General features: G+C 43.2%; 1 protein-coding gene across 3 annotated transcripts in view; it reads right to left on the reverse strand.

Annotated features, from left to right (window-relative positions):
• RAVER2 (ribonucleoprotein, PTB binding 2) overlaps positions 1-12,879 on the reverse strand; it is a 37,238-nt gene that overhangs the window by 14,835 nt on the left and 9,524 nt on the right. For all 3 annotated transcript variants that reach the window (XM_073593805.1, XM_073593806.1, XM_073593804.1), the window contains exons 5-6: positions 3,190-3,291; positions 3,013-3,103 (exon numbers count right to left, since the gene is read on the reverse strand). In XM_073593805.1, coding sequence (XP_073449906.1) covers positions 3,013-3,103; positions 3,190-3,291 — 193 coding nt within the window. The remainder of the gene's footprint in view (positions 1-3,012; positions 3,104-3,189; positions 3,292-12,879) is intronic.

The raw sequence follows: 12,879 nt of genomic DNA on the forward strand, positions 1-12,879 counted from the left end.
CATCAGACATGGCTGCAAAATGCGCAGAGATGAGCGACTTTGGAACCAGTAGCTGATCTAGACCAATAGTGAAAAGGAGTTTTGAACCGTTTATGAAACCTATAATGCCTTGCTCCAAATGTGCGACTAAAAATTACTCAGAGCATCCCCCCCCCCCCCCTTTCGACAGTGACTTGGTTCCACACGTTATACCCTTTAGCAATTGTAGTCTATCCCAAAGTTCTATACATCACCTTTTTCAGAACAGATGGAGCTTTATTTGGAAAGAAAGAAAGAAAGAAAGAAAGAAAGAAAGAAAGAAAGAAAGAAAGAAAGAAAGAAAGAAAGAAAGAAAGAAAGAAAGAAAGAAAGAAAGAAAGAAAGAAAGAAAGAAAGAAAGAAAGAAAGAAAGAAAGAGACCCTGTTATTTTTTTTCCCCCCCATCACACTTCCATAACTTGCGTGGCCGCATAGATTTACCCCAAAATATAATCACCAAGTATGCGGATTAAATTTATATCACACATTTCATGTCCACCCTATCCACCCACTCCCATTCCTTTTGCCCTTTCCTTTTTTCCTCTCTTTCCTACTTCTTCACTCCCCTGGATTGAGAGCCATGTTTCGACTCTGCTTCTTATCTCCCCCCCCCCCCTCCTATAGTCCTAGATTCCTCAGGGTTTCCCAGGATTTTTTTTTTTACCCCCCCCCCCCCATTATTTATAAGACTATTATAAAAAGTCTGGGCATCATCACTACAGCAAACTTGTTTAACTGCCTTAGCTTGAGGCTCGGTTCACACTGGGGCGACTTGTCAGGCGACCTAGTCGCCTGACAAGTCGCCTCCCGTTCTGTGCTATGGAACCGTTCTAATCGGAGCGACGCAAGTCGCTCCGACTTAGAAAAAGGTTCCTGTATTACTTTGGGGGCAACTTGGGGCGACTTGCATAGACTTCTATGCAGAAGTCGTCTCGCAAGTCGCCCCGGCAGTCGTTTGCAGGTCGCCTCGCTGAGGCGACCTGCAAGTCGTGCCGCCCATGTGTGAACCGAGCCTGAATGTCTTATATTGTACATGTATATTTTGGTTATTCTGGCACACTGTCAAGTTACATAGTTATGTCCAATTCTATAATTGTGACGTGTTCATCATCGACTCCATCTGTCCAGAAGTTAAGAGACTTTGTTCATTTTATGCATGTGATGAAATTATAAAAAAATCTTACTAATGTGATTTTTCTATGTACTGTAGCGGAATGGTAAAGCTCAAAGTGAACATAAGCATTTTACTTCAATAAAGCTTTTATTACCCTTTCGAAGCTACATTGCAACACACAGGGGGAGAATAAACAGTTTGCAGAAATAGCATAACATTAGGGGTCTAATCACACTTGGCATAATAAATGTTTGTACAGGCATTTTGCTTTTTTTTTTTTTGTTTAATCTTGTAGAAGCAGCTCTATATTAGCCCATGCACATAAGGGCATTTACAGGCATATTTTCAGAGGCGCCTTAAGAGGCAAAAAAAAAAAAAAAAACACTCAGAAACCTGTTTATGAAAGGAGCTTTCGGGCAGAAGAAAAAAAAAACAAAAAAAAAAAAAAACTCAACTCACATAAACGTGGCGTGTAGATGCTTTTAGCGTTTTCAAGAGCAAAGGGGAATGTATTAGAAAACAAAAAAACAACACACACTTATAAAAAGGCAAATGCCCATAAAATTCTTATGAAAACTTTTGTGCAATACTAGCCACCATGAGCATTTTTTCTGCCAGAGGTACTGGCAATTTTTCTGCCCGTGAACCCTTAGTTGGGTTGAAAGTGCACAAAATTAGCACAATGGTGACTTTTTTTTTTTTTTTACTTACAAATTTGGGGAGGACTAAAAATTTGAAATGACGTTGCGTTCACTTCTGCAAGCATTTGACACTTGCACAGTAAATGGAAATGCCATCCAAATCAGCTGTCATATTCACAAAGTACCGTATATACTCGAGTATAAGCCGAGTTTTGCAGCCCATTTTTTTTTTAGGCAGAAAAACTCCCTCGGCTTATACTCGAGTGAGCCGTACTTTTTATTACTAAAACAGCGTGCGTCTCTCGCTGTGTAATGCATTTTGTTCAGCCGTCCATTGAAACAAAGCCAGCCCCGCCTCCTCCTCGTCTGATAGGCGGAACACTGACACAGTTTCCCAGCATCGGATCAGTGTTCTTCTATCACGGATGGAGGAGGCGGGGCAGGCTTTGTTTCAATGGACGGCTGAACAGAATGCATTACACAGCGGGAGACGCCTTTCATTACTAAAACAGCGCGTGTCTCCCGCTGTGTAATGCATTCTGTTCAGCCGTCCATTGAAACAAAGCCCACCCCGCCTCCTCCTGGTCCGCCCGTGATAGAGGAACACTGATACGACGAGGAGGCGGCCTTTGTTTCAATGGACGGCTGAACAGAATGCATTAAACAGCAGGAAACACAGGCTGTTTTAGTAATAAAAGGTACGGCTGCAGATGGGCACTGTTTACCGGTAGCTGCTGCATTTTCCCACCCTCGGCTTATACCCAAGTCAATATGTTTTCCCAGTTTGTGGTAAAATTAGGTGCCTCGGCTTCTATTCGGGTTGACTTATACTCGAGTATATACGGTATATTTTATCTACTTTTTTTCTTCTTTGAAGGGGTCTGGATCTGGTCAGTGGGGACCTTACCCAGACCCCCAATGCAGCTTAAAAGCAACAGATAGTTCCTGCAATCAGCCAGCAATATCTTCACGATAAACCACTGTATATAAACGTCCCAAAACTGTATGAGCAAGTTACTTGCCATCTCTGCACAGTTATTTTTAACTTGCTTATATTCACAAGGCTCCAATGGGTTTATATTAAATGTCATGCTCTGTGCACATAATGGAACCCAACCCATATCTGTACAGAGCAAGAAGTGAGAATACAAGTATGAACAGACCACATTAAAATTTCAAGCTCTTCACTGCACACTTGTAGAGCTACCACTGCTAACAAGCTATGAAAACCAGTATTACTTTTTTGCGGGGCCTCCACTGATCCCGTCTGCGCTGTCCCCATGGCGGACTGCAAGATGGAGACCGGAGCTTCTCCCAGCAGACCGGGTTTCTAGAACCAAATAAGAACAGGTGATAATTCAGGTGATTACTGATAGGAAGGAAGACATACGTGAGCCTGCACATGCATTTACTTACACTGTTATTAGACTGTGCACTCTTGAGCTGGAGAAGCTGCTGATGGGCCACCTGTAAATGGGAGTAGTTCTGAAGAAGGTGGTTACCTGCGAGACCCGGTTTCTGTGGAGGAGCAGACATTGGATTTATAAACCAGGATCTCTATTCCCCCCACCCTCCTCAAATTTCTTTAGACCTACAGAAATGTCTCTATACCCCGTGTGCTCAACAAATATGATACAGTTATAAGGGAATCAAGAACACTACAGCGTACGCTGTGTAAATGCAAAGAATCCAACCATTTAAAGATTTAAGAGGAACTGCAGTCTGCTCACATAATTTGTAATAAAAAAACATCTTTGTCATTCTGAAGCTTCCCTCCAACCGCTTTGCATATTATTTTATATATATACTGCGATTCTGTACTTGCCAAATATGCTGCAGAAATCTCCCTCCTCTAAGTCTTTTTCCCTCACCCCCCATTTAGTGCGGCTCAGCCAGGCCATCACGGCCTGGAAACAATGAATAGAAGCCATCACGAATCCCATCTGCCACAATGTCAGAGGGACTGTGCAGAGGAGAGATTCTTCCTCCTCCTTCCTGCTCTGAAGATCAGTAGCACTTCCTTCAGCCAGGCCTGTAGCTTCATAGAGAAGCTGTGAATATTTTGCAAGAACCTATGCATTGCACCTGCATCACACTGACCGCACTTGCAATGCTATGGGGGGGTGGGGGGTCTTGCTGCACAAAAAGAAAAAAAAAGGGAAAGAAAAACAGACACTGATCACAGGTGAGATCAATGTTGCTACATTTATGCAAAATTTTAGACTTGGCTTTTAAATACAAAACACAGACTAGAAAGCAGAATATCCTTGACTGCTCAAACAGTGTTTAAGCCCGGGTTCACACCATAATACGCTGCGCACTGCACAGGAGCGCTGTGCGTCCCTGTTCACCGTTTCAGGGACGAATCAGGGCCGATTCTATGCCTGAATTCGGCACTGAAACGCAGCCAAAGACGCACAGTGCGCACCACAGCCGCCCCGGAGATATGTGAACCGGCTCCATAGGGAGCCAATCACATTCTCCTGCTATGCGAATTAGAGGTGCGGAAACGCACCTCTAATTCGCATAGGTGTGAACCCGGGCTAAATCTGAACTCCAGGCAAACAGCTAAATACACGGATGAATAAACAAGAGCAGTTACCACGAAAATAGATTTGTATTTTTTCCATTAATTCCTGATATTTACTCTGTCCTGCCACAGACCTGATTCATTTCTACTACAGGTAAAGTTCATCTAAACACAAAGCCAATAAATCTAACGGGACGCTCAGGCAACCTCTTCTGAACGTTTTTCTTGACAGCTTGAAAAACGTCTGTTTAGCCGCATATGCATGTCGTGTTTAGCGGCGTTAGCGTCTAGGAGCATTCAAGATATCATTAGACCGCCAAATTAAAATAGGGCACCTTTTAAAACGCTTCTAAAATGAAAAATGCGCCTAAACGCTGGTACTGCGTTTAGCCGTGCCTGGACCCATTTTTTTTGCCTTCAAAGAAAAGCCTCTAAACGCAAACTACCTAAAAACGACAATAAACGTCCCTGTGTACACGTACACATAAGATAACATTGGATGAGTTCAGGGGCAGCTGAAAAAAAGCGCCCAACTGCCTCTGAACATCCATTTACCAGCGGCAGTGTACATGAGGCCTAAGGTGCAAACTCGGCTGAACACATGTTTTTAAAAGCTGAAACCGGCGTTTAGAAACGCCCGTTTTGCCACGTTTGCATGTCGCGTTTAGCAGCATTTTACCGCGTTTGCGTCTAGAAGAGTCTGCAGCGCAGAGAATGACATTTTGTGACCCAACTTTGGGGCCCCGTATCTCAGGGCCACTTGGTGCTAGGAACCCCACATTTGGTGTGCTAACAGTGGAACTAGCACTACAAAATATCCAAAGTTGGGGTTCCTAGCACCAAGTGGCCCTGAGATACGGGGGCCCCAAAGTCGGGTAGCAAAATGTCAAGCACTTCTGCAGCAGAGAATGACATTTTCCGAACTGACTTTGGGACCCCATATCTCAGGGTCACTTAGTGCTAGGAACCCCAAATTTGGTATTCAAACACAGTGGAACTAGCACAACATATCCAAGATGGGGTTCCTAGCACCAAGTGGCCTCGAGATATGGGGCCCCAAAGTCGGGTCACAAAATGTCATTCTCTGCTGCAGAAAAGTGCTTGACATTTTGCAACCCGACTTTGGGGCCCCGTATATCAGGGCCACTTGGTGCTAAGAACCCCAACTTTGGATATTTTGTAGTGCTAGTTCCACTGTGTTAGCACACCAAATGTGGGGTCCCTAGCCCCAAGTGGCCCTGAGATATGGGGCCCCAAATTCGGGTCGCAAATGTTATTCTCTGCTGCAGTTTACCATCATATTTCTGTGTTTTCTGGTCGAAAAAATAGGGTTCCTTTAAAAACACTTATAAACGCAAACGCGGCACCGGCGTTTAGCCGCGTTTGCGTCTAGAAGCGTCTGCAGAGCAGAGAATGACATTTTGCGACATAACTTTGGGGCCCCGTATATCGGGGCCACCTGGTGCTAGGAACCCCAAATTTGGTGTGCAAACACAGTTGAACTAGCACTACAAATTTGGGACCCCAAAGTCGGGTCATAAAATGTCATTCTCTGCTGCAGAAAAATGCTTGACATTTTGCGACCCGAATTTGGGGCCCCATATCTCGGGGCCACTTGGTGCTAGGAACTGTGCAAACACAGTGGAACTAGCACTACAACATATCTAAATTTGGGGTTCCTAGCACTAGGTGGCCCCGAGATATGGGACCCCAAAGTCGGATCGCAAAATGTCAAGCACTTTTCTGCAGCAAAGAATGACATTTTGTGACCCGACTTTGGGGCCCCATATCTCGGGGCCACCTAGTGCTAGGAACCCCAAATTTAGATATGTTGTAGTGCTAGTTCCACTGTGTTTGCACAGTTCCTAGCACCAAGTGGCCCCGAGATATGGGGCCCCAAATTCGGGTCGCAAAATGTCATTCTCTGCTGCAGTTTACCATCATATTTCTGTGTTTTCTGGTCCAAAAAATAGGGTTCCTTTAAAAACACATAAACGCAAAACGCAGTACCCGCGTTTAGCGTCTGAAACGTTTTAAACTTTTGCGTCTAAACTCATTTTTTGCTTCTGGAAAAACGAGGTTAAAAACGCAACTGCCTAAAAATGCCAAAAAACGAGACTGTGTACATGGACACATAGGATAACATCGAATGAGTTCAGGGGCAGTTGAAAAAAAGTGCCTCTGAACGCCCGTTTAACAGCGTCTCGTGTGCATGAGGCCTAATACATTGCAGCTCACTAGTTCCTAGATGTGGCAGCTGCAAGTTTTCCCGCTGAGCAGGTGGATCGATCCACCGGCAGAGTCAGTCAGTCTGTCTGAGAAGACCTTCTCAGCAGGCACACAGATAGCAATAACAAACTGATGTTGGGACTTGTCTTTACCCAAACAAAAAGGAAAAAAAAAAAAAAAGAAGAAGTTGTGGCTTTAGGATTCGCTGTATTCCAATGGATTACTTTTATAATCTTTATTACTACTCACAAAAGTTCTATTTGTTAAGGTGTGGTGCTTTCAGACAAAGTACACATGAAAGGGGGTTATTTACAAAAGGCAAATCCACTTTGCACTACAAGTGCACTCGATGTAGATCTGAGGGGGAAGATCTAAAATGAGGGGGAAGATCTAAAATGAGGGGGAAGATCTAAAATGAGGGGGAAGATCTAAAATGAGGGGGAAGATCTAAAATGAGGGGGAAGATCTAAAATGAGGGGGAAGATCTAAAATGAGGGGGAAGATCTAAAATGAGGGGGAAGATCTAAAATGAGGGGGAAGATCTAAAATGAGGGGGAAGCTCTGCTGATTTTATCATCCAATCACACGCAAGCTAAAATTATATTTTCCTTGCATGTCCCCCTCAGATCTACAGCAACTGCACTTCCAAGTGCACTTGTAGTGCAAAGTGGATTTGCCTTTTGTAAATAACCCCCAAAGTGTTTAATCCTTTCCAATGCTATCTTTTTTTTTTTTTTTTTTTGAGAAGGAAGACTTTGGCTTTAGATGCACTTCAAATAATCAGGTCAGCCCCATTCAGTGAAGAAAACAAATTAATCCGCCAACCAAGTGACACAAGAACTCTGACAGGGTATTATTTAGGCAGTCATAATGAAACGTTTTATCTTTTTTTATCCTCTCAACTTCTTATACTCTGAACTACTTGTGACCAACCGATTAGCAGGAAAGACACTTTGTGCCAGGCATTTCTGAAACCCGCTGACAGCACAAGGCAGCTGGACGTAATGCCTCTCACATGTTACTGGAACATGATGCTGAGAAATGACAAAAAACACAAAAAAATATTGTCTTCCCTCTCCCCACCTCCCCCGTTTCTTTTGCTGATGGAAATTATATTGTGCCAGGTAGGTTTAGTTTGACGATTCCTAGGTTTCTGTACAATAAAAAAAAATAAATATAAAAAAAATAAGAAAAAGAAGAAAAAAGAAAGAAGAAGAAAAAGAAAGAAGAAAAAGAAGAAAAAGAAAGAAGAAGAAAAAGAAAGAAGAAGAAAAAGAAAGAAGAAGAAAAAGAAAGAAGAAAAAAAAGAAAGGGGGGGGGGGGAGATGTGAAAAGGGAATTTGCATACATTTTTGTTTGTTTCCATTAATAGCATCGCCTAGCTTCAAGCTCATCTTCAACTACAAATGTTGCAAAGTGATGCAACAGAATCATTTTCTTCCCTCAGAATTCCTGCTGTGGGCCCACAGGAGAAGTGGGAAGAAATCAATCTGTGCATGTGCCGCTGTGCAGAAGAGAGGCTCCCGGGGATGGGTGGAGCTGTGCAACGGTGGAAAGACACCAGCAGACACAGGGGAGCTGAAAGCTTTCCAATGATAAATAAACGTGCCAAAGCTGTTTGCAATGATGGTTTCATTTTTAAACTATATAAGGCATTCAGGAGAGTGGCCACCCTGCTGCACAGTAGGTCGCCTTACTGAAGAAGTCCAGACCTTAGGACATATCATGTACAGGGGGCGAGGCCTAGCCCGTGACATCATCCTGCAGCCATCTTTAAACAGCCGAGTGGTGAGACGGGTGTGTAAAGATATTGCTGACGAGTTCCATGAAGTGCTGTTTCTTTCATATAATCTGTTTATCTGCGCCATTTGTGGGTCCTAGAGTAATGGAGTTATGTTTCCCAGTTCACTACACTAGCCCAAAGATGGGCAAAATAAAAGCTTTATCTGACCTCATATCTCAAGAGGTCAAACAAGGAGGTGAGCGTATAGTCATTTCAGGTGGTGGAGTACACGCATGTCACCATGGAGTTTTTATTCATAGGAGAGTAAAGATATTTCACGCATTACACGTTGGTGATTGAACTCATACTGGGACTATTGGACTTCTTTCTTAAAGTGGTTCTAATGGCTCATGTTTTTTTTGCCTTCATGCATGAAGGTAAAAAACCTGTGTTCAGCATCTCCCCTTAATACTCAACCTGAGCTCCATAGTGATCCAGCAATGTGCACGAGAGCCTCGGCTCTCCGAGGACTCTCTCTCCTCATTGGCTGAGACAGCAGCGGGAGCAATTGTCAATCACAGCCAGTGAGGGGGAAGGCCCAGCTGTATGTGTGAATGAACATGCAGGAGCAGCAGCTCAGGAGCGAACCTGCTTGGGTGCCCCGTACCAAGAGGTTTGGAAGGGGCCACAAGCGCTGGCAGGGGACCTAAGAGAGGGATCAGGGCTGCTGTATGCAAAAAAAAATAGTTTGCTATTCCCTTATATAGATATAACCCAGCCAAATTAAATCATAGAGGGGGCAGCCTGCATACACTTGCCCAATATGATGGTTCCCTCTGAAAGCATTCTGCTCAAGTGATGCGAGGTCCAAGCTCTTGGCACACACTCCATGCTTGCCGGTGCCATACCATTTTTCTTCTCCTTCTGGGTATGTCTTACATCCATTGGGCAGGCACTGATGATGTAACTCCCGCGAATGCAAGCTGGTGTTACATTATCTAAGCACTCAGCTCCATTTCTGGCATCTTACATATGCCAGGACTGTACACATGCACTACAGTTAGTATGCAAAAAAAAAAAAAAAAAAAAAAAAAAAAAATGGACTACTAGATAAGGAAAAATTATATTTGGAAGACAAGACAGATACATTCTCTATCAAAAAACCCTAGCTGCTGACAAATTTTTGTTTTAAAAGTTAACTTCTGCTCTAAATGGCAATTGGACAGGAAAAAGCTGTGAATGTCTATGGAGAAGACAGTTTTTATTTTAAAACAGGGATGTAAAGAATATCTGGTGCCGAGTCAGTGATACCCTTTTTCCCTACCTGCTCCTCTCTCCCTTTTATTCTTTGTTGTTCCTTTCTTTTACCAGATGAGACTTGTCAGTCATTGGGGATTGTCACCCCTTAGAGGACAGCTTGGCAATAACTGCAATGTTTGCTTGAACTTTCCTACTGTTCCTCCTTCGTTTTGGCTCATTTCATTGCTGATTAAATATTATACATTGCCTATTTGTACTTGTTCTTAAATGTGACCGTTTAGTCTCCGCCCCGTGAGCCGTGAGCTTGTTATGTTTACTCGGAAAATTCAATATATTGAAACAGACAATAAAAGTTTCGCTCAGAGATCAGCTTTAACAGCAGCAATCAAAGAACACCCTTTGATGCTGCAGAATTGCTTAATTAGGTTTATGTTTTGTTAATTTATTTTTTAATTTTTTTTTTTTTTTTTAAGACGTGTTGAGAAGTAAGCCCAGGACTGAATTCTGACTCCCTCTCATTACAGTGGCTGCAACAGTGAGTGGGAACTGGTGAGAACCCTTTGTGATTTATGGTTGAGGAGTGCCAGGTCAAGGTACAGCAAAGCCACACTGGAAATGGCTAGAGACTTGGTCCAGTGACAATACAATGTGCAAAGCAAATTCAGTGTGCCAAAGCAGTCTTGTAGTGTGTAGGAGGAATGGGTGACAAGGTTGTTGCAAGTTCAGAGGCCACCTTGCAGTGCCACTGTTCTTCTATTAAAACGTCAGCAAAAAAAGGGCAAGATAATTGGATACAACACAGTATATGCAGTCTTCTCTAAGAGTAAAAAGCTTGCATTTGCCTTGTTTTAACCACTTGAAGACCAGGCTTTTTTCTGAGAAGCTTTGTTTAAACCAGTATTATTTCCTAGAAAATGACTTAAACTCCAAACAATTATTAACAGAGACCTAAAGGAATAAAATGGTGATTATTGCAATTATTTATGTCACATGGTATTTGCACAGCAGTTTTGGAAATGCCATTTTTTGTGGAGAAAAAAAAAAAAAAAAAAAAAAAAAAAAAACACCACCATATCAGCCTTTCCTGACGAGTACACGGCAATATTTAACTGCCAGGCCGAGCGTGACATCATAACTTTGCGCCCGGGCCTACCAAAGATCATAGAGACTGCCCAGGACCATCTGGTCACCTGAAATCTCTAGGGCAAACTTCTGGCGTCCATTAATTTTTTTGATCGGTACTCACCTCTCCGCCGGCTTCCGGGTCTTCAGAGAGTTTAGTCGGAGATCCGGTGACGTCACCGGACTCCTCCCCCCTTCCCCAAGTGCCTCCGCCTGCTAACGAAGGGAAGGGGGGAGGAGTCCGGTGACGTCGATGTCCGAGATATCATAAATTGAGGAAGACAGATCTAACGATTTGATTGATCTCACTGGTCAAAGTATTCAGATAAACATCTATGTAAATCCTGGACTTGGCTATGAAAATCAACATATATGAGGGCTTTCCTGGCTGTAAGTCAGTTTGACGATGAAATTACATTGATTGGTTATCCAGCAATCAAGAAACATTTATGATGAGGGCACATTTTTTCCAAAGAGCGGACACTTTGCTGTCTCAGCAGGTGATGGATGTCTCTGGCTCTCCATTGGGTCCCCCTGATGCACAATGGTGCTATTTAAATACACTGTAGGGTGACGCCGTAGCCCCGCCCCACTGAGGAAGTTCTGTTTGAACGTAACGCGTACGGGGGAGAATCTATGCATGACATCAGCTAAAAGTAGTTCAATCTGTATGTGCGTTATCAAAATTAATCGAGGGAAAAAAAAAAAACAAACAAGAAAATTTTAAATAATAATAATAAAAAATATATATACACACACACACACACACACACACACACGGAAAAGTGGTTGAATACCCCCTAAACCTAACATTTAATCATATCCCTGATTAAACCCTTAAGCAAGTCCAAAACACCCAATTAGACTTTTATACATATTATATATGTATAACACTTCCAGGTACTTATTACCTATTGATCATAGCACTAACCCCGACACCTTTGTCTGCTTTTCCCTCCAAAAAGGTGGCATCATTAACTGCCGGTTCACACAGGGGCGACTTGTCAGGCGACCTAGCCGCCTGACAAGTCACATCCCGTTCTGTACAATGGAACTGTTCTAATAGGAGCGACATAAGTTGCTCCGACTTAGAAAAAGGTTCCTGTACTACTTTGGGGGCGACTTGCATAGACTTCTATACAGAAGTCGTTTTGCAAGTCGCCGTGGAAGTCGTGTGCAGAAGTCGTGCTGCACCTGTGTGAACCGGGGCTAAGGGTTAACATCTACTTCTTAAGACCCCTTTCACACTGAGGCAGTTTTCAGGCGATTTAGCACTTAAAATAGCACCTGTAAAGCACCTGAAAACTGCCTCAGTGTGAAAGGGATCTTAAGAAGTAGATGTTAACCCTAAATGATGCCACCCTTCTGGAGAGAAGCGCAGACAAAAGGTGTCAGGTAGCCCGAGTGCTTTCACACTGGTGCGGTGCGTTTGCGGGACAGTGGGAAAAAAATAAAATAGGATTTTTATAACCGCTTAAACTGTAAAATCCTTTTCTTTGAAGTACATCACAGGACACAGAGCCATAGTAGTTACTATGTGGGTTATAGGCCACCTTCAGGTGATGGACACTGGCACGCCCCAAGATAAAAAGTGCACTCCCTATATAACCCCTCCCACTACTGGGTGTATCTCAGTTTTGTAGCAAAGCAATACACGTGTATACCAAAGAAGGGAGGGGCCTCGGTGTCCCGTGATTTACTTCAAAGAAAAGGATTTTTACAGGTAAGCTGTTATAAAAATCGTATTTTCTTATCGTACATTACGGGACACAGAGCCCTAGTAGTTACTATGTGGGATGTCCCATAGCAATACCAACTGAAGGGAGGGAGACAACAAAAGGAAGGCACCAAGAGACTAGGACTTATACTGCAGCCTGCAGTACACTGCGCTCAAAGGCGATATACTCATGACCTTTTACATCTACTTGATAGAATCTGGTAAATGTATGGACTGAAGACCAAGTTGCGGCCTTGCAGATCTGAGCCATGGAGGCTTGGTGATGCACTGCCCAAGAAGCACTAACAGCCCTGGTGTAGTGCACTTTAATATGAAAAAGAGGAATATTCCTCTTTAAACCATAAGCTTGAACAATCACTTGACGAATCCATTTAGGAATAGTAGATTTTGATGCTGCCTGTCCTCTTTTAGGACCATCTGGCAACACAAACAAGACATCTGTTTAACGAATCTGAGCGGTCACTTTCAAATAGACCTTGACCGCTCTCACCACATCAAGAGAAT

This window comes from Aquarana catesbeiana, linkage group LG07 (genome assembly GCF_042186555.1).
Source record: "Aquarana catesbeiana isolate 2022-GZ linkage group LG07, ASM4218655v1, whole genome shotgun sequence".
NCBI lineage: Eukaryota > Metazoa > Chordata > Amphibia > Anura > Ranidae > Aquarana > Aquarana catesbeiana.